Source organism: Drosophila innubila, assembly GCF_004354385.1.
Source record: "Drosophila innubila isolate TH190305 chromosome 2R unlocalized genomic scaffold, UK_Dinn_1.0 1_C_2R, whole genome shotgun sequence".
Taxonomy (NCBI): domain Eukaryota; kingdom Metazoa; phylum Arthropoda; class Insecta; order Diptera; family Drosophilidae; genus Drosophila; species Drosophila innubila.
In genome coordinates this window covers 6,107,789-6,134,498 of record NW_022995374.1, presented here as the reverse complement: position 1 = coordinate 6,134,498, position 26,710 = coordinate 6,107,789, and the positions used below count along the sequence as shown (strand labels likewise).

General features: G+C 37.5%; 1 protein-coding gene across 4 annotated transcripts; it reads left to right on the top strand.

Annotated features, from left to right (window-relative positions):
• LOC117785080 lies at window positions 1–26,571 on the top strand. 4 transcript variants are annotated; one of them, XM_034622968.1, is made up of 12 exons: window positions 1–707; window positions 10,544–10,978; window positions 19,527–19,597; window positions 20,055–20,152; window positions 20,215–21,203; window positions 21,446–22,024; window positions 22,192–22,632; window positions 22,690–23,262; window positions 23,323–23,539; window positions 23,723–23,943; window positions 24,010–24,179; window positions 25,330–26,571. In XM_034622968.1, exons 2-12 carry the CDS (start codon window positions 10,780–10,782, stop codon window positions 26,005–26,007), a joined length of 4,236 nt encoding a protein of 1,411 aa, XP_034478859.1. In that variant the 5' UTR covers window positions 1–707; window positions 10,544–10,779; the 3' UTR covers window positions 26,008–26,571. The 4 variants fall into 4 exon arrangements, with proteins under 4 accessions (XP_034478859.1, XP_034478857.1, XP_034478861.1 ...); XM_034622966.1 differs by having other exon boundaries at window positions 20,197–21,203; XM_034622970.1 differs by lacking the exon at window positions 25,330–26,571 and adding an exon at window positions 24,330–24,661.
• Window positions 26,572–26,710: the final 139 nt, after the last annotated feature.

Sequence of the window (26,710 nt, the reverse complement as noted above, 5' to 3'; positions counted from 1 at the left end):
TTAGAAGTCGTGCTACGGATTAGACGTGTGTTCGTTGTCGTTGTTCAGTTGTTGTGTTTGCTTGTATTGCCGAGGCACGTACTGTAGTTGTCATAAGACCCGAATACTCGTAGAACGTGCAGACGCCTCTGCGCGCCTTTGCAATAAATCAAGCGAAAAGTATTTAATTATAAACAAATGCAGGCAATCGAAATGCGCATTCGATTTTAGTTGATGAACACATTACACAGATACACACACACAGAGTGTGTGGGTGCAATCGTCTTCTTCAATTGTTAAGTGTGCGGAGTGTGCAACCTACCGTTGCTTTAGATTGTATTTGAATTTGTTAGTAAAACTAACGTTCAAAGTGCCGCGATTGCATTGTTTAGATTTTCATTTTGACTTTGATCGTGTGCTACACTCTCCACCCCCCCTCAGCATTCACCCTTCGCGTGTGCCTTGCCCCCACCCACCTAACGTTGACTTGCAAGCGCGTGCGTGTCGTAACTTTTGATTAGCTGCTTTTTTATATTAAAGCAACTCAAGACGAGTCACCGTCAACTACACCGTCACCATCACCATCACCATCATCATCGTCGGCGTCAGACTCGAAGCAGGAGCTTCGGTGCACCCTTTGGAACATTGCGCTTTCGTAACTTATCGCCGCCTACATCGCATATCTTTTGCAGTGGTTGTTGCTGTTGTTGTTTGTTGCCTCATCGAAGGTGAGCATCAAAGGAATTCACGTTTTTGTCAGTTATTGTTCTTTGTGTTGCTGTTGCTGTTAAGACAGGAGCTGAGACACACACATGTACACAAGAATTACATGTGAGCTATAAATAAACTAAAAAACTTTAAAGGGTTTCAGTTGGTTTGGCATTTGGCCAAGTTTGAGCTTAAAACGGTTTAAGAATCACAAGTCAAAATTGCACTAATCATTTAGCATTCACAATTGCCATAACGAATGCTCAGATGAGACAAGTAGATACTTATGTGGGCTGTTGGATGCTGTCTTGATGATGAGATCATTTCTAAAATCAAAGAGCAATTCTTTTGGAACTCGGAATTGGTGGCAACCGCAAGACGAAACAATAGAATGGCCAACGAAAACAATTCGACAAATTCTTGGTGTGTTTGGCTTGTAAATCATTAATCACAAAGGAAAGGTTTCGGGCTCTGAGTCAGAGTCAGAGTTGAAGACACGCTCTTAAAGACTTTCATTAAGCAAATGAAGATTATTTGTGTTTTGACTGTTGCGTTGTAAGACATCTTGTCTGGGCCAAAGAATCTGTTGTTAATTAATTGCGGGTTTCCTTACCAAAAAAATAAACTTTATTTGCTGTAGCTCTTAGATCTTGAACCGCTTAGCAAAAGCTGTTAAGAGGTTTGATTGTATCTACACTTGGTTTTTGAAAGGGGCTTTCAAGAATCCGAGCTGTTTGTCAGTCAATATCAAATTGATTTCGGCCTTTACAAAGTGAGCTTACAAATTGCTTAGAGTACAAAATCTATATCAAATAAAGCGCAAGTCACTTGCCAACCTGAAAATGCGGCTAACACAAATGACCTTGAGGGTAATAACTCTTCGCAGCCGCTAAACTCTGTTAGTCATGTCTGGAATGCGGTTCGGCTGCATTGCCAATTCACTGCTTTTTAGCCAGCTGCAAAAGCACAAAACAGCTAACAAAACCGGATGCCATCTGCATGCATCTAACAACCGAACTCCGTTCGAGCAATTTCAACTGAACCAATCCATTGCGAACCCACACTCACCAAACGTAGCAGCGTACAGTGAGTGCTAGAAGTATTCTATTCTTAGTCAACACACGCAGCAATGAGAATTATGAATCGTTTTATATATTTATTTATAAATATTTTTATTAACATACTCATACCAAATGCCACAAGGAATTTCATTAAACGAAACGACAAACAGTCAATAAAAAAAGAAGAATATAACACAACAACAAGTCGAAACCAGTCGGAAAGATTTGTCTAATGGTGCGCGGGGGTCGCAACCGAAGCGGCTAAAAGCAAACTGGTTAGAAATACGCACACACAAATGCACACACACACAGACACGCTGTAGCTGATACTCAATTAGAGAATTTAAGTAGTATTTGTCGACTGAATAAAAACAAAAACCTTGGAGCGCATCTTGACTCTTTGAGATTGACTGTTTAAAAGCGGCAACAGCTTGTAATATTCAATTAATCCATCGATCTGACTAACTGCGCATCTTGTTCAATATACAATAAACAATTTATGATATTCAGGTACATTAACAAACAAATAAGCATATGCACGACTGACAAGGGAATTGACAGCAATAAATACTATATACACTACAACTTCGATTAACATAATGCATTCCGATGTTTGTTTGTCATTCGTTTTGTGAAACAATTGCTCAAAGTGTAATCAAATTTTTATTTAGCCTCAAGTTCGTTGCCTAAGTCTTTCGTTTTAATGCCCACTTAAGGCAACGCAGGGTATACAAGTGACTGTAAGCAGTCAGTAAGCGGTAATAACTGACCTTATATGTTTAGTAATATCCGTTGAACACAGCTCTTACATGTCGATCTTAGCTTAAGACAAAATGTAGCCATTTTTTTTATTTTGCCACAACTTTAGCGAGTTGGTATAAAATTTCGGACAAATGCTGAGTTTCCTTCATCGGCTTTGATTGACCAAAACTATTGTATCAAATATACCCCCAATTACAGAATATCTTGTTTAGGGTATCTTAAGGCGAGTGTGAACGTTTTTATTTAGTAGAAATTTAATTTTGTAGCTTAAAAGGTTGGCTATGTTTTTTTTTAAAGTAATAGAGGGTATCCCATAAACAAGTACTGAGTTTCTCTATCATCTCTTCAATAAAGCTAGATACTCACTGATAGACATTCAAAAAAGCTTACTTAATGTAAAATATATAATCTTCTCATTTACCAGTAAGACTAATTACAGGGTATTTCGCATGCAACTGCTGAATCTTAATAGCTTTGTCAATTGTTTTGGCCGCATTTGGCAATTGATTTCAATGTCAGCGCAGCAGCTGCACAATCCCAATTTGTAGGGTTGCCGCGTAAACGGCGATAATCATAAACGCACATCATCAAAAGTGACGCAATGGGTCAGAAATCAATCTGTTGGGCACGTGTTAATCTATTGCGGTGTATTTCTAAGCCAAATTATAAATCAAAGCACACCCCATTCACGAGGTAAACACAAATAAATTTATAAAAGTCACGCAAAATTTCGCTGAAAATGACACAGAAAAATGCTGTTTAAAATTAAAATTATTCAGCGAAATTTGTTATTGTGTTTTGATGCGAAAGTTAATGCAAATCATTTGGATGGATGCGTCAACAAAAGGCTCAACATATTTGCCGTTAATGAATTTTTCATTTTGTTTCTTGAATTTGTATAAAAAATGTAAAATTAATAGAAGCGGCAAAAGTTGGCGAATGATGACTGCAAAAGGCCCGAAACGGGTTTTTAGCCAGGCCATTAATGCTTATAAACATAACAGGTGTGTACAGGTGGTTGGCAACAGGTGAGCGGTGTCAATGTGATAAACAAAACTACTTTAAACAATGATTTAATGTTTATAAATACATTTTACGTGCCACAAATCAATTTGTACTAAGCTTGCCATACAAATGAAGCTACTCCTATTACAAACAAGTTAACCAAATACAACACCCAATAACAGCAAAAACAACCAAACAATAATGCGACAAGTCTCAAGTGCAAAGCCTAAGTCAAGACTCAGTTGTCTCTGTCTGCCTTCTAATACCAACAAACCACTGAGGCAAAACGGCCATCATTTTACAATTGTGTTTGCCATCTTGATGAAATATGATCTTATAGGCAATGTTTGTGCTGTGTCTATAACAACAAAAGCAACAACCACAATGTTTAGGGATCAAGTTTAACAGACAATAAACTCGACAAGTAACTAACAAATAAACGCTTAACGCCGTCGCCTGAACCCTGACCTCGACTTTGACTATTTTGTTATAGTCATAGCCATAATTATACCTTTAAATTTACCTTAAGCTTTTGCTAATAAAAAAACCTTAACGAAAACTTGTGTATCTCGTTGGGCTAGATTCTTGTGAAAGTTGATTGCTTTCTATAAGCGTACAAAAAGCACCCAAATTAAATAAACAAAGCAAACCAGAACTGAAAGAATCCACACACCGCAAATCAAATACTCTAATGCGTTAAAATTCCTTGAAGACTGCCATATGTTAATTTGAAGCTTCACTGTACTAGGCAGCCTCCAGAAGGACAGTCTATAACTTGACATAACGACTCGACTTCATTCAAGGTGTTACATATTTTGTAACATTACTAAAACGACCTTTGATAGAGCATTCGTAAACGAAAGACTTAAGACACGAACTGGCTGCACCAGTTCAACAAGATTAAAAAAACTAAATTTTATGTTAATTGGAAATCTAAAGTTGAAGAATTTCTTTGTAACAGCGTTTCTATAAATCGATAATTAGTTAATTTTTAATTTTTTCTTTTGCTGCATTCCAAAGCAAAGCGAAATAGAAAACAAATTAATGGAAAATTGACAAAAAAAAAAAAAAAAGTGGCAACTTTCACTGAAAATAAATAAATAAATAGCAACTGCATAGCTGGAGTTATTGAATGTGTTTATTTTACTAATTAAATTGATTAACAAACGACAGTCCAGCTAACTGGAACCCCAAATACCAAAAGTTGCCAATACATTTGCACAAGCTCAACACGCATCAAAGTCACTTGAGGACGCGACTTGGTCAACTTGTTAATCAAAGAGCCAAATACTTAGCCAAAGCCAAAGCTAGAGCCATAGTTTCAGCCACAAATTCGAGTTGTTGTTGTTGTTCAAGTGGCGCTATTTATGTCACGAATAAAACTAAACCAAACACACAGACAGACAGACAGACAGATGGCAAATAGCCTGATAGCAATTATAGTAGGCCAAATTGGCATAAAATGTTGATTTGTCAATCGGTTTGCGACTCTCTTGCAAAGCGTGACATTCCCAGTTACTCGCATGTTGAGAAATTTGCGCAAATTGAAACCGAATCAGACACTCAAAACACTCATAACACTCATCAAACTCATCATAATGACGTTGGCTTTCGCAGCTTGGCTCGCACAGCAGCAGCTCCAAAACTCAAGTAGCTCTGGCACCGTTAATAGCCGTTGGCCAAAATACAAGCACATAACGCATACGCCAAGTATGTCCATGTGTGTGTGTATGGTATGTGTGTGTTTCTTCTTTCATGGTGCGTGAATCGAACTTATCAAACTCAAAATTCAACGTGCAGTTCATCAATAATACCTGATTAGAAAGTTTTGTGTGCGCTGTGAATAAATATCATTTATATATTTCATTATTTATTTTTATTGGATAACAATAATAATAAATATGGGTGACATTTGCTTACAAATTTGAGAGCGCCCATAAAAATAATTTAATAGTTTGATAAAGAATTTCATATAAAATTAATTGTATTTCTAAAATGATATAAAAATACAAATAATTTGAAAACTTGAGAAATTCATGCTACATCAATAGTAATGATATACACTTGTAAAACTGTTGCCCAACTATTTAATTTATCAACTTTTAAAACTTACAGCTGCTTTTTAATTCACATTAAATCGTTCAACCAATATTACACAATTTAAAATCAATTTAAAACTCTTTTACTTTACCTGATTTTTTGGCAAACAATTTTTCTAATTTTGGTAATTTATCTCGTTAAAAATTGGAGCGCGCTTCCAAATTGTTTGCTGTTTCTTTACTATTGGAAGCTGCCACATTTGTTACAGTTACAGATACACTTACAACTAGAGCTCAAGCAATCAAGATACAAATACAGCTACAAGTAGAGATACAGATTGTTGGCCGCACTTGTTGCTGTTGTGGCAGATCGCATAGTGTGAGTATCTATCGTAAAACCATTAATAGCTGACTATTTTGTTTTGGACCAGAAACCGGTCTCTGGGCATACACACACACACACACACACTCTACGATGGCGGTACAAATTTGTATACCTTTATTTAGTTGTGTGTTTGTTTTCTTATTTTGAAAATTGTATCTCAAACTGAACATGAATGAGCTTTTCGAATATTTCGTAACCAGTTGGACTGCATTTTTCCCGCAACTTGTGCTGTGAATCGAACATGAGTAGCGTGGCCAAAATGTTTACGTCTTGGCCATAATCGATAGCTAACAACAGCCGAGCAACAACAGCAGCAAAGTCAAGTGTTTGAAAGAACTTTAAAGCGAAATTCACACACGCTTTTCATCAAACTTATTTTAAGCATATTCTACTCAAATTAAACTTTTCTGGAGATAAATAAATAATTAAAGTACAGCTTCAACTGTGCGATTCAATTATGTAACTTCCGAAATTTGCTCAACTTTTTGCGTGTGAGTAAAAAGTGAAAAAAAAAAGTTTAGTATATTGTAGTATTAGCTGTTTTTTAATTTTTTTGTATCTTTAGCTGTTTACGTTATTTTTACGTCGGTTTCCAGCTGTGTGCCAAATTGCTTAAGCTCTTGGAAACATGTGAAATGTATGTGGAAACGCGAAAATGTGGAAAATGTAGGCATATTGCATTACAAATTTAGCAAAAACCTTTTGAGCAAACACAAATTTGATGCGGGTCGCTTACAATTTCATAGAGGGGAGCGGGGGAGGGGAATTAACCCCATCCATTGGCAATTGGTTCTAACCCACTTGTGATCTATGCTCTAAATATTTTTTCAATTAATATTTAATGCTGCGACAGCAGTTCCTTATTTTGTTTTTTGTTTACATTTCGCATAAACTTAATTAGTCTTTATTTTACATATGCACTTAGCTTTTTTGTCGTTGTTGTTGGTGTCGTTGTTGTTGTTGTTGTGTTAACTAGCTTGATGTGTATGTGGTTCAATGTCAAGCTATTTGTGGTCAGCGTCAGTCACAGTTGTCGCTGTTGCGCTCTCAATGCCAGACAATTTCTAGAGTAACCAAACGAGGCAAGTCTCAAAATGAATAAGAAAAAAAAACTTAAAAAAAAATACGAATAAAAACATGATGAACAACCCAGACGAAACCGAACCAAATACCTGACAACAGCTGTTCGGAAGTTGTTGCTACCGTTACGGCTTATAAAAGATTGTAGTTTTATATATATAGTTGTTGTCGCCTTGTTGTTGTTGTTTTTGTTGGTCTGGCATTGGACAATGACTAGGTATATTATTGCCTTGGGTGTCCAGGCATAAACTTTAATTACACTCCCGTAGCATCCACATTGAACTGAAAGAAACCAGAAGTGGAACGTGTCTTTTACTATTTCTTTCTTCTCCTCTTCCTTTACGTTCTAATTCGCAATTCTATTTTAAATTGTAGACATTTCTTTGCCATTTGTTGCCAATCATTTGTTTGGCTGCCACGACCAACTAACACCAATTGGCGTTCATTTATCTCAGCCACATGCAATTTGCCTGTCAAAAACTAAGCCACAATTTTTGCCATATCAAAACAATTCGTGGCACGACACCAAAAAAAAAAATAGTAATAATAAAAGCCGCTTGTGCCACACATTTTGGACGCCCATTTCAGTCACCATTTGTTAGCCAGATTTGTTGAGCTTTACCACGCCCCCAAGACAGCTTTCAGCTAGGCTTGCAGGTAGCTGCCACAGTTTAGGTTCAGCTTATTTATGGATTTGTGTAGGTTAGGCTTAGGTTGCAACTGTGTATACCCTGTAATATTTGCCACAATTGTTGAAGCTAACTCAGATGAAAATTTGAGAGTAAACTAACTGGGATTCTACTTTCTAAAAAGAGATCTGATTGTGTTCAAAAGATTCAGACTGGAAAATTGCAAAATCAATTTTTTTTCATCACTATCAATTTTTTTCCACACTTTCCCCTTAACGCTTATTCAAAAACTTCAGACTGTCATAACTTTGTCAAATCTTAACCGATTTTCTTGCGGAATTGGAAAACTCAATTTTTCTTCATTTACTGTCCATTTTTTCCTTATCTTCGGTCACACTTCATTTTCTTCCCTTGACACTTTTTTGAAAAATTTCAAATTATCATAACTTTGTCAATTTTTATCCGATTTCCTTCCGAATTGTCAATTTTATCATTATTTGGCCTCTATTTTCATTCTGCATCAAAATTGGAAAACTTAATTTTTCTACCTTTCCTGTCAATTTATTCCATACTTTCGATCACTGCCCATGTTCCCCATACTCTTCCCTTCACACTTTTCCAAAAACTTCAAAATTTCATAACTTTGTCAATTTTTATCCGATTTTCTTCCGGATTGTCAATTTTATTATTATTTGGACTCTATTTTCATTCTGCATCAAAATTGGAAAACTCAATTTTTCTTTATTTATTGTCCATATTTTCCTTATCTTCGATCACACTCCATTTTCTTCCCTTGACACTTTTTTCAAAAATTTCAAATTATCATAACTTTGTCAAACCTTAACCGATTTCTTTCCGGAATACCAATTTGATCATTATTTGGCCTCTATTTTCATTCTGCATCAAAATTGGAAAACTCAATTTTTCTTCATTTACTGTCTTTTTTTTCCCTATCTTCGATCACACTCCATTTTCTTCCCTTGACACATTCCCAATAACTTCAAAATGTCATAACTTTGTCAATTTTTATCCGATTTCCTTCCGAATTGTCAATTTTATCATTATTTGGGCTCTATTTTCATTCTGAATCAAAATTGGAAAACTCAATTTTTCTACCTTTCCTGTCAATTTTTTCCATACTTTCGATCACTGCCCATGTTCCCCATACTCTTCCCTTCACACTTTTTCAAAAACTTCAAAATTTCATAACTTTGTCAATTTTTATCCGATTTTCTTCCGGATTGTCAATTTTATTATTATTTGGCCTCTATTTTCATTCTGCATCAAAATTGAAAAACTCAATTTTTCTTTATTTATTGTCTATTTTTTCCATATCTTCGATCACACTCCATTTTCTTCCCTTGACACTTTTTCACAAATTTCAAATTATCATAACTTTGTCAAATCTTAACCGATTTCCTTCCGAAATATCAATTTGATCATTATTTGGCCTCTATTTTCATTCTGCATCAAAATTGGAAAACTTAATTTTTCTTTATTTATTGTCTATTTTTTCCATATCTTCGATCACACTCCATTTTCTTCCCTTGACACTTTTTCACAAACTTCAAATTATCATAACTTTGTCAAATCTTAACCGATTTCCTTCCGGAATATCAATTTGATCATTATTTGGCCTCTATTTTCGTTCTGCATCAAAATTGCAAAACTTAATTTTTCTTCATTTATTGTCCAGTTTTTCCTTATCTTCGATCACACTCCATTTTCTTCCCTTGACACTTTTTTCAAAAAATTTGATTTTAAATTCGATTCACAGTTTCTATTTACACCACAAATATTTCACTATGATATTTACAGGGTACATTTTTTGCTTGGCAATCACAGGCTGCATATTTCTTAGTTGTTGTATCTCAAACTGATTTGTGGCCCATGTTAAGCATGTCATTTGCTTTGGCAGCTGTCATTGGCTTTGATTAGTTTGTTGAACGAATGCCGCAAACAAAAAACCTTCGATTTCACTTCAAACTGAAGGAAGGCGTACTTGATACCGTACAGTATACACTCAGTGTACATTGAACTGCGTTTCACACGCAGCTTTAGCTGCTTTTTGAGCTGCGTCCATAGCCAAATCTGTTGACGGTTTTTGATGTTCGAGTTGTCTTTATGGCTTCATTACACGCCATGGAAAAGTCTGTCACCGATTGCCCGAAAAATACAAATATAAACTAAAAAAAATCTTTCAACACATTTTGCGAGATATTTCCTTGTCTTTTTGAGCTGTTATGAAAATCTATTTTAATGGTTTTTGCGGCTGGGAAAATGCGCTGGCATTGTTTTTACTCTACGAAAAAAAAGGCAATAAATAATCTTTTTAGAGCTCAACGAATTACGCAATTGAACCGTTGCTAGGCCGTAAAACCAAACTCATTTAAATACTAATAACTAATTTCTGTATATACTTATGAAAATACCACATTGTGTGGACTTTCTGATTGATTTACTGAGTGAGTGACAATCAACGCACACAAAATGGAACATTCTGGAGGAACAACATTTTTATATGATAGTTTTTTGTTAAAAAAATTAAAACAAAAAATTTTACTTCAAATTTCTTTACATAATACGACGTTCTATACATATTTGTTTCCGCGAAAAACTCATACTAAAGATGAGAAAAAAACTCAGTTTATTTACAGCTGTATATAAATTGATATAATAACTGAATATATATTCTGTAATCGAATAGATTATTCAAAAAAAAAAGGAAATTCGAAATTCCAGAAGTTCAATCATTTTAAAATCTGCACTTTTGTAGCTGAGCAATAATGGTTTTCTATTGAATATGCTTTGTAAATATTTTTGATAGACATATATGCATATACATAAATTTGATAGATTAATAATTATGTTTTTTTCTTTATTGTTTCTTTGCAGTACCACAAAATTGTAAACAAATGAATACAATTATAAAAATGTGTCAATAAATTGTTGGAATTCGTTGATGGAAGCACACGTGTGACTTAAAGGTGTGCTCTTTATGGTTGTTGTTGTTGTTGTCGGTTATATGGTCTTTTAGAAAAAAGAGACAGCGAGAGGGAAGCGACAACAATACGCAACATTTGCAAATTTTTTTTGTAAATAACAATATTACACAACAACATCAAAAAAACATGAAATTTTCCATCGATAAAAGACGTAAAGGCGTGGCAGCAGCGCTGCTTCTGCCCCTTCTCTGCCTCTGCCTCTGTCTGCAACTCAAGCAACTGGGCGTCGAGGCACACGTGGCCCTTACGTATCCACCTGCACGGGGATACGACTTGGATTTCTTGGATAATGCGCGGACAAAGGCGCCATGCGGCATGCCCAAAGGTAAGTTCAAGTCTGCGTATTGGCAACCGGTGGGCAACCGGTAAAAGTAGGTCTGAGAAAAATGTTTACTCCTTCAGCCAGTCAAGATTTGACCTGCATTCAACGGCAACAAGTCGCAGCCTCCAGCTTCCATTTATAGTCAAGTTTTAAGCCTTCAGCCCAAACATTTGCCTACAATTTGCCGTTTTTCTCTCTATAGTTTGCCGTATAAAATAATATCTCTTTTTTTTTTTTTGGCCAACAAAATATTTGGTTTTGCAGCTCGTGGGAATTATGGCCGGTTTTTTTTTTTTGAATGGCTTTTGCTTTGGCCAGCACTTGCAGCTGGCGCTTGACTGTGCCACTTTGCCACTGCCACTGCGACTGCTGACTAACCAAATGTGTCCAGAAACACTCACATACTCGTAACGTGCTAGTTGCATGCTTAACCCTAATCCACAGAAAATCCTGTCAGTTTCCAGAACATTAACTGGGCTTAAACTTAATCCTTAGGCAAGTGGAATTAGTCTTTAGATTGGAAAAAATTTAATTACATATATTTTATGTTTTATTATAAAATTAGATTTTTTAAAATTGGCAAAATATAATTTAGATTTATTTTGCAAACCATTAGAATATTTTACTTTTTCCATTTAATTAATTTATTTTATAAATTTGTACACTTCATTGTATGAAATTAAGTTGAAAAGCATGATCTTTTGTTTATGACACTCGACATTTTATTACTCTGCTTATTTATTTATTAGAATTTTAGGTACCGTCTATTTCAAAATTATTCTGTCATTAAAACTTTAATGCGTGTTTAATAAGTTTATAAACATTTCTTAACTATTAATTCACTCGTTTTTTCATTTATTTCCATCAAAGAGAATTATTATTACTTAAACCTGTAGAGCTCTAGAATAAAGAAAAGTAAAAAAACAATTACCTTTTAATGCACGTAATTAAATTATAATCACATACATTCAATACACTTTTAGTAGAGTTCAGTTGAGTCAGTCATAAAAAATGGACTTGGAGCTGTTAACTTTTCTTGACACGCTTCAGTTTTGGTTTTAATTTTATTATTTTTCATACGAGTATGTTTAGTTTATAGGTAAACAAATGTTGGCATAATCCCATTGGTAATTGTTTGGTTTGGGCAAGTATTTTAGCCGCATTTAAATTGGCCAAGCACGTTCGATTCACAGACTCGACTCATTTGTGTAATACATGTGCATACAGCGAGCATTCATGAGTAGTATTCATGCATGATTATGATTCACATGCATTTGCGCTTGCATAACGATTTCAGTTTTGAGTTAGAGTTTGAGTTTGAGTTTTGTATTGTTGCGTCTTACTTAAATATGATTATTATTGTTGTAAATGTATGTATGTAGTTGTTGTTGTTAGTAATATTTGTATTGTTGCTGCAAAGTGTTACCAATTAATTTGCATATGTCGGAGAGGCAGCAAAAACAGCCGCCATTCACTTGTGCGCATATTTCAAATTGGGTCATCATTCGTTTATTTAGATAGATACCCTAGAAATTATGCTGTCATTGGGGGCATACATGTTGTAAAATGAACATAAATTAATCATTAATTTTAGCAGTTATTTGACTGTAAAAGAGTGTAATACTCAAATATCTTAACTTATTTATTTATATATCTTATGACTAATTATTACTATGTTTAACTATTTGACTACCAATAAATGGTGGTAATATCATCTCCATCATAGTGCTAGCTGATTACAGGGTAGCTGTCAGCTGTACTTTGCATTTCGTATGCTTATTATTAACAGTTTATCTTACAGCTTCAAACACTTTCAAAAAATATTGCCCACTTGAATTTGAAGTTTTCTGACATTTGATGTGCGGCTTCAACTCATCACCGCAGCTGTATGCGCTAAGTATATATGTATATATCTGTGTACATATATGTATATTTAACATTATAATTAAACTAGCAGCTGGCACATTCAGTTGCCTTGGCTGCAACACACACGTGTGTCGCATCAAAATGCCAAATCAATTGCATAGCTCATAAATAATTACGAATATATATATATATTCGAATATTTCGATAAATATATATATATTGAACACATATATATAATAAATGAAACTGAAAGACTTGTTCAACGACATTTTTGCAATGTTCGTTGTGGTTTTTTTTCGCTTTTTCGCTTTTTTATTTAATTATATACAAGTGCTCATTGCGTATACGCAACGTGCGCCGCCTTGGGCTAGCTGTGCTGCCCCGTGCCGCATGTGCTCAGTTGGCTGTCTGTCTGTCTGGCTGTCCGGCTGTCTGTCGGCCTACCGGTTGCACGTTTAACCCATTTCGGGGCATGACAACTTTTGCCTTCGTTTGCAACTTTGCTTTGGCTTTGGCCAATGCGAATCTTACTCGTAGTTATACTCGTATATTGGCCAGCAGGTTGCTGCAGCCGCGGCTGACTGACGACGATGATGATGATGATGTATGCTGCCAATGCAACATGCTGCAAGTGAAAAACTTTCACTTATACTGACTTTATGGCCATTGCGCCACAAAAGAAACAGTAAAAGCGCTGCAATTGGTCAAGAGATGCTGCAATGTGGCAAGTTTAACAACTGTATCAACATGCGGCAGCTACTCTTAGTGACCGCATTTGCATTTGCAGTTGTTGCCCTTTCTAACTGACTTGCAACTGGGCCACAATGTGGCAGCCTCGTTGACCCCACGTTGCAACTTGTTTGCATTTGTAACTCAATTTGTTAACACTCGTTGTGCTTGTTGCGCTTGTCTTTGTTGTCTTTGCTTCAGTTAAGGGCCAAAGCAATTTTGTTTTGATTTGTCTCTTTTTTTATCGTCTCGTCTCGTCTCGACTTGACTCACAAGTTGACGTTGTTGTAATTGTCTTGTATGGAGGTTAAGTTGTGGTCTACTGCCACATTGGGACACACTTTACAATGCGGTTGCAGTCTAGGTTTTGGTTAAGACATAGGTCAATCTTCGAACCAGTTGACAAATGATCAAAACCGTTCTGTTGATGGTTTCTTAAGTAGAAACTAATTATAAACAGATTTAAGAATTTAGATATGAAAATGTGAGTTTTAAGCTAATGAGCTTTACAATTCTAGTGAACTTTATCTATAATATAAAAAGCTCTACTTAAATCTTAAAAACTTTAGCGTATTTTAGATATCAATAAATGAGCTTTATTATGCGATTTCTCCACATTAGAGCGAGTAATTTATAAATCAATAAAAATTTAGCTATAAACTTATAAGCCTTAAAAAGTTTCAACTCTAAATTAGTGATCTTTATCTGTTTTCATAATACTTAGCTACAACTTAGCAATATGCAGCTAAAAACAAGTTTACTTTTATGCGATGTTACTATAATAAGCTAGTGTATTCAGCAGCACATACACTCAGCAAAATTGCAGCTAACTCATAAATACACAAATAAAATATGAATAAATATGGCAGCTCTACTTTTACAAAAAAAAAAACAAAAATGTATCATCTAAAATTTTTTGAATATTTCTCAAGAGTCATTTATTAACAACTGAAGCGACTTGTATTGCTATTGTTATTGTTGTTGTTGTTGTTGTTGTATAACCAGCGCCATATGAATACGCTCATATTTCAATTTCAATGGCCATTCATTTGTTGCTGAAATGTCGCAGTGGAATTATCATACAAATCTCGACAGCATTCACTTGCACTAGACCCATAAAAAATGCCACAGAATATCAATGAGAGCGCGTACTACAAAATGACATTTCAAATGGCAAAAATTGTATGTGTAGAAACATGCAAGGCTACACTGAGAGAAAGGCAGTAGAGTAACAATAATTAAATAAATAGATAAGGTAACCAAGGATATAAATGGATCTCATAATCAAAACACGCCGAGAGCACTTACAATTTAAAGAACCTCCTTAAAGCCCTCTCTGAATACTTATGGTATTCCGTTCTGGATCTTTAAAAACGTTTGAGTGTACTTTAATTTTTAATAACATTTTAAACTCTTTATTTTATTATTTGCGTTAAATTATATTTCTTTTAGCAACTTATTGCGCGTCTTCTTTTAGAATTCTCTTAAGTGTGACCAGTCGTCGTTATTCTTACAATACCTTATCTCGATTATCTATCGATAGTAATCGATATTAGTATGTACAATTTATTTTCGATAATTAACACATTTAAATTTAAGTTATGCTTAAAATTAGCATTGAGCTCAATATTTTTTGCAGTGCATATGCCACAATGTTATACATATCGAGTAGCATGCCATAAATACCAACCACACAGACGCTGACTCTGGCTCTCTGTCAATGGGGAGCCGTCTAACTGGCTAAGACAACGTCACGAGCAATTAACTAAAGCGAAAACTCCTTGACCACAAGCAGGCCTTACCAGATACCATATACCCGATACCCGATACCAGATACCATTAACCAGTTGCTGTGGCAGTTGCAAATGCAAATGCAAATGCAACCGACTGCCAAAAGGCACTTGTTCAATTTACTTCGTAATTTGCGGCCAATGAAACGGTGGCAACATTATGGCCCCATAGTTTTAGGGTTGCCAAAGCAAAATTAATTTTAAAGCATGTTACCACTTGCCAATCGCTTCCTCTCCAGCCCCTGCTCCCGTTCAGCGTTACAATCGCTGCTAAAATTTATTACACACTGCGATGCTTCGTTAGTTGCCGACGCTCAAGTTTATTTGTCAACCTTTTCACGTTTGCCACAGTGTGTGTGTGTGTCTGTGTGTCTGTGTGTTGCGGAAGTCTTTGCAACGACACGCCATATTTATCTGTCTTACCCCACCGTCCCTCCCCTTTCCCCTTACCCCTTCCTACCTCCGCTTCTTACTCTTTATTCAGCTGGAGCTGACCATGCAAGCGGCACTGCAATTAGAATGCATGCAGGCACCACATTCTTCTACATTCTACATTCAACATTCAGTATCAAGCAAATTGGCCCCAAGGTTCGTTGGTTTTGGCATAACATTAAGAAAATGATGCAAAGAAACCAAGACGGTTCTTATATAAGTACTCCCCATTAGTGTATCGTCAATTGCGAAAGTTAGCTCAGAATATTCAGTAAAGAAAATATTGAAAAAAAATCACCAAAGTGTAATAACTTATCTATGTAAGATCTGGGATTTACGTGTATAGGACTAAATCAATTTTTAAGTCTATACAGAGAAAAAATTAAGGAAAAATATATTTTTTATCATTTTCCATTTCTTGAAAAACAAAGAACACTCTTAACTTTTTTAGTTATTTCATTGAGCGATATCGTTTTAATCATTATCAAAATTTTAGACTGTGATATGCGGCTATAATAACTAAGTAATATAATAATTGTAAAAAATTGTAATTAATTATAAAAAATGAATGATAATCGTTTATTTATTTGGGTTTCATAAGTTTTCGCTTATTCACATAATTAGCAGCATTATATTCGAAGTTTCAGTCAATAGTCAACTGAAAGATAACTTTTATTTTCACCTGACGTTTTCAGTAGCCCATCATCATTAGCGCATTTAAGTTGAAATCAATCAATAGTTCATTAGAAAAGCTTTTCTACAACAAAGTTAATTGTATTTTAAATAACATAAATAAATTAGTAACATTTTTTTCATTTTTATTTTAATATATCTTAATAAGATTTCATGCGAAAATCTATCGAAGTGAAGCAGTCGTCTTTGAAAGTCAGACTCGAACTCGAACTCGATATTCATGCAACACAGCCTCCAAAATCAAATGAACAATTTGCCAACTGAGTGTCCAGCATAACAAACAAATTGTCTTACTGCTGTTGTTATTGTTGTTGTTGTTGTCTCGATTTATTAATGGCCACAATTGATTTATCGTTTCGGCTATCAGCATTTTTTGTTTTAGTATTTTCGCGTTGGTTTTCTGCATTTTTTTTTTTTGGGTATATTTCTGCCTCAACTTAACCTATTTTTCAGACACTGCTTTAACATCTTTTGAATTCTTTATTTATGCTGTTGTTCCTTTTTTGTGTTGTCAAAACCACTTTGGCTTTGGACCATGTGAAAATGTATGTTCCACTTAAGTACAGGTGCAGAAAACATCCATATATTGCTGCAATGATTCAATCATTCAATGATTCTGTTCGCATATCCACTTTAATTACGCCATTGAAATCAAAAGTCGCGTTCGATTGGTGGCCTACAAAAGCGACTGCAACGTCTAAAGATACTCATCAGCATACCCTGTATTTTTTTTGGAATGATCATAAGGTTAAACAGATCGAATATGTAAGATATATAGATACTTTTGTATCAGTTTAGATCAAGGCAATAAAAAAATAAAATTTTTCTGAAGTTTCGGTTTGATTGATCGAACCATAGACCAAAACTTTCGTAGCGAATTTAAAGCAACCCTGAACCCAGGTTCTTGGTTCAAACCTTGAAATTTAAAAAAATAAATTCAATGTTATCATTTTTTTCTTAAGCTGACATAATTAAACATTAAAAATAAATTTTCTTAAACAATGTAACTTAAGATAATGAATTATTATTTTATGAAATGTTTCGAACTTAAATATGATGATAATTATGTAATTATTTGTTTTACAAAATAATCCTTTTTTAATATTTTTAACAACATCTATATCTATATTTACCCTATATCTGTCATTTTATAGTTTTTCCCTACTTATCTCAAAGTATATGTTAGCACAAGAGTCATTAAAATAAGTCGTATTTATCTTTTTAAAATATTTTTATAGGCTATCTATCAGCCGACTATTCTTAGCTCAGCATTCTAACTGATTTTATGTTCATAATCAGCGACATCATCGACAGCAACGAGACAAAAACGATTCAGACTTTGAGACTCAGACTTTAGCTTTATGAGTCAAAGTTTTTTTGTCGTTGTTGCCTGACCATATTGGGCGAAAAAAGACTTTGGTAATTGAATGCATTCAAGTGGCCAGCAATAAGTACTCAATACTCACACTCGTATAAGTACACTCAGTATTTGGCGAGTCGCCAAGGTATATCTATTGAGGATGGCTAACAGGTCTGTCCAATCTTGTGCCAACAGCAGTAATCATAATTTTCCAACTTCCTTATTTGTTGTCGCGCGATGGACGAGACAGGTCAGGGGAAGGACTGGTGAGGGGGGTATCTGAAAAGTGAGACTGTTGCTCTCCTGCTTTCGCTTTTAGTGTTTGCTTGTTTTACCTGGGCATCGGTATAACCATTTAATGGCTTCAATTAGCGACTCGATTCGCATGTATTGGCTGACAACGATGTGCGATCTACGCTTGGGCATTGATTGGCCAGCTACCCCTCCCCCTCTTGCCGCAATCCCTCAATAGTCTTGTTGAGGCAAGTTGCAATTTTTCACAGCTGCGGCGAGGTTATCTCATTGGTCTTATGCAATAGTTGCGAGCATATGAAATTTGTCTGGTAAGAAAAACACAAAAACAGAAAAACAGCAAAACTTGTAATGCGAAGATGTGTGTGGCACTTGGCCGGTGGTTCATTGCTTTGGTGGCTCAGTAGCTCAATTGCTTTGGTGGTTCGCTTACTTCCTGTGCTTATGCTTGGCGCTACCTCCACTTTGACTGGGTATGGGTCTGGGCCTGGGTCTGGGCACGGCTATTGCAATTGTTGGAATCTGGTACGCAGGTGCGCACAGACAACAGACATGGTACTCATGAATACCACTTGAGTGCACTCAAAAGCAATGCTACGCAATGCAGAACCACAAACCAGTTCAGCTTGAATGCTGGCAAAACATTTCATTATGCGATACATAATTCAGTTAGGCCAATTGCCAATTTCCCATTGGGTTCGCTGAAACGGTAATGCTTGATTAGCCTGTTAATCAGCATCATCATCATTGTCACATAGTTGCTTTGCTCTACTTGTCTTAGCTTTGTTTAAATTACAGTAATTGATTTGTGACGCTTTGCCCTAAAGAATTCTACAGATTTCTAAAGTTATAAGTCGAAATAACATGGATTTTATATGTTCTTAAATTAAAAAGGAGTGAAAAAACAAAGTTCCCTAAAATATTATACGCTTTATTTTATAGATAATATTATAAAAGAATTTCCTTGTATTAAAAACTGACACGAACCATGAACCACTTTATAATGATATTAATATTAAAACACGTTATATATTTTACAATATATATTTTTATATTGCTTAAAAAACTTTGATGACGTTTTCTACTCTTTTCAAGTTGCTTTCAATATGCTCAAAATCGTTTGAAAAGTTTTTGAGGTGAATTATAGCTCGCATTTCGTCCCTTATATATGTATTTAATTTTATTTGAAGAGCTCACATACCAAATTTCTACAAATAGATATAATTAATTGCCGGGATCTGTTGATGAACAACCTTAGTATCACTTTCAAAAAGTTTCGCATACCAATAACATAGTCTCTAATGCTATAGTTGGATATTTTAGCAATGTAAACATTTTTAATTTGAGAAAAAAAAGTAATTTCTTGAGAAAAGACCGCAAGAGATCTTGAATTAACTTTAATTAAAATACTTCTCATTTGTTATTTCAGGTTCCATACGCACCTCTTTGTTGTCTGGGACACAGTTTAATGTTACCTGGCATTTGGCCTATGCGCACAGGGTAAGTGAAGAAGCAGTTGGGGATCTTGTAAGATCTTGGGGCAATTAAGTAGCGAGTAATCAAGATACTCGAAGCGATGCACAATGGAAACCAACGTTCTTATCTGGTGACTCGAGTAAGGCATAATTAGACAGACATGTGCATCATTCTGGGCATCATAAGTGATGTAATGATTGCTACACATGCAAGACTACTGGAACCTAGATACGAGATAATACGAATAACAGACTTGGCCCGAGTCAAAGTCAAAAGCATTGCGTTAGAAGTTCCCATTATTGAAAAGGCCAATGGGAATTACTCGAGACAACGAGACGAAATCAAGTCACAAGTTCTCAGTCATTGTTTGCGCAATCTATACAAGAGAATTACCTTCCAAAACCCCTTACATCTTCCATCCTTTCATCTATTAACTTCAATACGCAATTAAAAAGTTCATTTCATGCTTCACATTTTCTAGGGCGGCTTCCGCTTGCAATTACTGGATGCACTCGATAGACCCGTACTGGATCTAACACCCCATGTCAATGGCTCGGAGTTTGTGCACACGGATGTTACGTAAGATGATGGACGATAAGATTCAGTCAATCTATTTCTAACAGACCCCTCATCACCCACAGGGCTCAGTCGTATCAGGTGACAATTCCCAAGGATTTCGAATGCTTCAATTGCACATTGCGGCTGCAACGTCAGGCTGATGAATGGTCGACCAACTATCGTTTCTGGTCCTGTGCCGACGTGGATATCAAGCAGCGCAAGGACTTCAAGGAGAACTGCTCCGGCAAGGGAAAATACTTTCCCTCACGCTGCAAGTGCGAAAAGAACTACTATGGAGCCCAGTGTCAGTATCGGGACGAGTGCACCACCAATGCCGACTGCGGTGTCCAGGGCAAGTGCATCGATCTTGCGAGCACCTCGCTGCCCCGTCGACAATGCTACTGCAACTACGGTTGGCATGGAATTGGCTGCAACAAGAGATCCCCCTACAAATCCACCAGCTTGGATCTCACTTCCTATACGAAGAAGGAGCTGTCACCCGATTATCACATGTACTGGCGACTGCTGGAGGAGCAGAAGGAAATTGAGATCGTTCTCAAGGTTAATAGCACCTCTTGGGTGGGCTTGGGTTGGCGGCCACGTGGCTTGACGCCGGAGTGCAGGAATTTCCCGCTAATCCGAGACATGGGAGATTTGACGACAACCCTCGAAAGCGCGGCACCTGAACCCAAGAGCGAACCAGAGCCGAAGAGCGAACCTGAACCCAAGAGCGAACCTGAACCCAAGAGCGAACCTGAACCCAAGAGTGAACCAGAACCGAAGAGCGAACCTGAACCCAAGAGCGAGCCTGAACCCAAGAGCGAACCTGAACCCAAGAGCGAGCCTGAACCCAAGAGCGAGCCTGAACCCAAGAGCGAACCTGAACCCAAGAGCGAACCAGAACCCAGCTCACAGTTAGCACCTGAACCAATTGCCGAGCCGAGCTCCAAGACAAAGCGCGTCGCTAAGCATGATGAGGAGTTTGGCAACATTGATGGTGTCACCTCGGTGGCCACAAGTGTCTCCTATCGCGTCAGCACCAAATCCGGACGCAGCCGCCGTCAAGCGACAGGTAAGAGTCCTGGAATTGCACATGTTCTGCACTTGCAATTAGTTAGTTAGCTTAGTTAGTTTAGATCTAATACGAGTAGTTGCAAAACACACAACATATCCTGCAGATCCTCTAGAGATGCATACTAGAAATTACTTACTGCATTTTGTTATTGCTTCTACTACGAACCTATTTATCTATCAATCCCGCACCTAACACTAAGCACACAAATCTATTCTATTCGACAATTACAATAACAACAGAGCCTAATAGCACAGCGGAACCAAAGAGCGAACCGGAGCCAACAAGTGAACCGGAAGCTACGACAACGAGTGCGCCGGAGCCAACGAGCGAGCCAGAGCCAAAAAGTGCTGCGGAACCAAAGAGCGAACCAGAACCAAAAAGTGAACCGGAGCCGAAGAGTGAACCAGAACCCAAGAGTGAGCCGGAACCCAAGAGTGAGCCGGAACCCAAGAGTGAACCAGAGCCGAAGAGTGAGCCTGAGCCTAAGAGTGAGCCTGAGCCTAAGAGTGAACCAGAACCTAAGAGTGAACCAGAACCCAAGAGCGAACCTGAACCCAAGAGTGAGCCGGAGCCCAAGAGTGAACCGGAACCTAAAAGTGAACCCGAACCCAAGTCAGAACCAGAACCCAAGAGTGAACCCGAACCCAAGAGTGAACCGGAACCTAAAAGTGAACCCGAACCCAAGAGCGAACCAGAACCTAAGAGCGAACCAGAACCTAAGAGCGAACCAGAGCCCAAGAGTGAGCCGGAACCCAAAAGTGAACCGGAACCTAAAAGTGAACCGGCGCCCAAAAAGTCAGCAAATCTTGAGTCAGCAGGTAATCCCACATGCCTTGGTAATGGTTTAGCATTTTCGAACCCCGATCTTCACTGTATACTAACCAAGTAGATCCCAAAACCCACACACACACAAACACACACACACACCAATCACAACATGTCTATTTGAGTCGAGAGTTAGTCTGATCCTCTGCTGTTTCTTTAGAACCCAAGTACAAACTTAATCCGTATACACCTCGACATGACTTTAGTCCCATGGACTGCACGGATATTGTCATTGGCTCGGCACGTGGCATGGCCAGTCGTGTGGGAGATTATTATACTCGGGATCGTTCCACACCACGTAACGATGAGGTTTTCGGCGGCAAATCCGACCTGGCTTTGGGCACCGGCTTCGAGGAGGATGGTGTGACCACCATCATATTCCGCAAAAAATTGGTGGCTACAGATCCAACCGATCACACCTTGGACGATGCACTGACTCATGTGATCTGGGCAAGGGGTCAGGAGCCGACAAAGTATGTCCATGTGCCACCTTCTGGTCTGGAAACGGAAGCCTCAACCGTTAAGGATTTCTATCAGCCGGATGAGCTCAAATATCATGGACATCAATCGCAACGCGGTGTTACTCAAATCAATTTCTTTGGTAAGACAGTGGAAACAAAAAAAACCGAATCCAAACTAATTGGTTAATCCTCTACAGAAAAAGAGAAAGCCGCCACTGAAGTCGATCGCAATGATCTGAGCACAAATGTGCTGGACAATGACTGCTATGGACACTGGAAATATCCGTCGAATTGCTCGCCACAGGAGCACACTTGCGAGTACTACGCCTCCTGGGAGACCGTAGGACGGGGCGACGATATCCATTGGCACATCGAGACGTCAAACACACAAACCTGGACGGGCATTGGCTTCAGTGATGATCAGCGCATGTCACAGACAGATGCGATTATCGGCTGGGTGGATGGACGCAGTGGTCGTCCCTTCCTGATGGACACCTGGGTGCTGGGCTATGCTCCACCCAAGCTGGACGATAGCCAGGACATAACAAATGCATCTGGTCGCATTGAAAAGGGTGTAACCATCTTGGAGTTCAATCGCAAGCGGATTAGCAACGACGAACATGATCTCTCCTTCACGGATGATCATTGCCTTTATCTGTTCTTCCCCGTTCTGGGCGGTGCCTTCAATGTGGTTAACAAGAAGATACGCAAGCATGAGCAAGTGCCACCGATTTCACCACAACGCGTTTGCATCAAGTCCTGCGGCAAAGGTAGAATTAACCCCACTTTTCCTCCACTTAAGAATGAGTACAAATTTGTATTCTCCACAGAATTGGAGTCCGTATTTGTGGGCACGAGTACACCAGCACCTAGTCGCTTAGTATATTCCGTCGGCGTGAAACTGATGAACTTGGCGGAATCCTTTGAGGCGCCCAAACCCGGCACTCTGGAGTTCAACAATCTGGCAGTTACCATCTCGGACTCCTTCAATGGCATACTCTCGCTCATTCCCGGTTATTATAAAACCGAAATTATTGGATTTGAAAAGTGCGTAACAATTGTCTGTTTATAATTTAATTAGTCAAATCATTTGCTCTTAAAACATAACGGTCATTTGATTTCAAAACGTGATATCGATAACAATTGACTTGCGAAATTAATTGGTGCTGCCAATGTAACAGTCAAGAATCGATAACAGAGTCCACTAATAATAATCGAAATTTTTTGCAGAGAGGGCACCTCAATGGTAGCCAAGGTGCAAGCGATGTTCGATAAGGCTGATGTGGAAAAGGAGCATACGCTGGATACGAATAACATCGAGAAGAGCAGCGAGGCGGCCATACAGAAGAATGCAGAAGTAATTAAAGCAGCGCTACAGGATCAATTAGCCACCGGCAAGGTGGGATCCCTGACTGTGGATCCACAGTATTTGGACTTTGAAGCCCTGGAGTGTAAGTGGCAGACTTTCTAGTATACTTATAAAGTACACTATATTTATTAACTTTAACTACACACAGTTAAGAGTGCTGAGGAGCCAAGTGCCAAGGACACGTTGCTCTCCTTCTTCGATCTGTCCGAGACACGTTTGTATATTGTCCTAGGTCTGATTGCAGCCCTGGTCCTGATCGCACTGATCCAAGCGTGTTGCACGATATTCAAAACGTCGCGCAAGAGCAAAAACACAAAGGTAAATATTGTTAATACGCGTACCATTCTCAAGTACGATATTTAGCATTAACTTGACTACTCGTTTGTTCAGTTCTAAGGTTGGCGCACATACTCGTAATAAGTATTTGTATTTCTGACACCCATTAATAATGTTTAATGTTATTTAAAGCTGGTTTACGTAATACCCGACGAATGGCGCATATATCAACAGCGACAGCATCAGCGATACTATCAGCCCTCTAGCGATCTATAAAAGAAATTCTAAAAAAAAAAAACAAAAACGAAATAAGAAAACCCACCACCACTAAAAAAGATAATGATAAAGAATATATATGTATATCTCTTACTGCCTGAACAACTGATCAAGATCTACAACTGCCCAAAGCATAACCCAAAATAGTTAGTCAAATAAAAACGATAAAAATGTGCGCGGATATCTTTAAACATGTACTATATACGCTATATACATAGAAGTGTTGAGTCGCGTTTATCAAAATTCTAGTACAAAAATGAATTCATTGGTAATTTAAATTTCTATTTGTTAATTGTTTATTTTTTGTAATTATTAACAAATTATTTAATTTGTGACTACTATGAAAACTGCTAACCTCTAATCAAAAAAAACCCATAATTTTGGCATTAACCTGAAGGTTTCTCTTAATTTTTCTATCTATTTCTCTCCTCTGTCTCCTTATCATACCTGTATGCTCTTTAACAAAATGTTGTTTTGGTCTAATTATTTTATTTAATCTAATTAATATGTATATCTTTTCTGTTTGTAGCCAAACCAGTTAGCATTTGAATTTCATACTAAAACTATATTGTTTCTCAACTATTTTTCGACATTATCTTTCACTATATACATATTTATTTTGGGTACTTTATATGTCCTTTATATTTAGCTGATCTTTGCTTAAAAATCATACAAATTTGTCATAAACGCAAGCACAAGGCACATTCCAAAAGCTGTTATAGTACATAATCCTTAAACGATGTCTGACGCACTGTAATCCCTAGAGTTCCCAGCGTTTAGTATTAGATCGTATTTGATTAGAGCTCGTACCAAATGCTGACTGGTTATGCGCTAAGATCGGAATATCCCCACATACATGCATTCAATAGAGACATACATTCAATGTTATCCTGGTCTAAATTCTCTTTGTTTGCAGGAGAAACTCATACAGAACTCACCCTGGAAGGAGTTTGCCTCGAACACGAACTATGCATTCGATCCGTATGGCGAAACCGAGGAGAAGCACATGACCAGCAGCACAACGGCCAAGGAGAAGGCACGCAATCGATCCACGGCGAGCAGCCAACAGACCACATTGCCCATGTCCCATTCGCCCACGAGCAAATCCCAGATGTACTATGAGAACAGCAATGTCAATGGAAATGGAAATGGACAAGGACATGGACATGGCCATGGCAAGAGTAGCAACGGCAACACTCGTTCCAATGGACGCCACATGATGCAGGAGAGCAGTGCGGGCGGTTCTACCTCCACTGCACCTGGTCCTTATTCACGTGGCAGCTATGCGGAGCGTGCTTACTCGCTGCCCCGACAGAATCATCAGTATCAACAGAACTCGTCTAATATGCAGCCATCCGGTTATTATACGCATGATCGCCGTGCTGCCCGACAGGAGCGCGAACGGGAAAGGGAGCGGGGCGAGGAGAGACGTCATCGTCATGAAAGAGACTCCAGCTATGATCGATCGCGCGATGATCCGCGTTTAAATGGTGGCTCCGATACGCCCGACTTTTATTTCATGCCATCGCAACGGAAATATTCGGGTGAAGTGGTGCGTGTCTATGTAGACTATAACAAGGATCCGAAGAACTAAGAGACACACAACAGAACATCCTCGGTGACATATACAGACATGTACAAACACATATGTACACATGTGTAAAATGCGAGTGCATACACAAAGCGTTACAATTTATTTAAAATCTTGTTTTAAGTCCATCTCTTAACACTCCGTCCTTCTATCTGGCCCTCTGCTGCTTCTCGTTTCGATTGCCATAAAGCAGTTTCACTGCATGCGATTTACGGGGGACTCCCCCCGTTTTCACTTTGGGTGCGTAAGCTTTCTAATGACGCACAAACACACTCACACAAAGACAGACAGTTAATTATTATTAATGATGCAGTTCAGGAAATGCTTAAACAAAAAAATTAAAGAAATCCACAATTTAGTAAATTGTAAATATTTTGCATAGATTTTTATGGTCTGAACATCTAAGTATTGATTCAGGACTTTTGTTTTCTCTTTAATGTGCAAAGAAAAATAGTCACTGTATTTAATCAAATTAAATATATGTATGTTAATATAAAGTTTAATAATGTTGAGCGCATAATTACGACATAATACTCGTACAAAATGTTTAATTTTACATTACATTAATTAAGTACATATTAATAAAGTTAGACACGTAATATACAGTTCAAATGTGTTTCATTGTGTATAAAAAAAAGCGTTCCATTAATCGATACGAGCGTAATAGTGGTTTATGTGGTAATCGGTTACATTTCAGTGCTGTAAA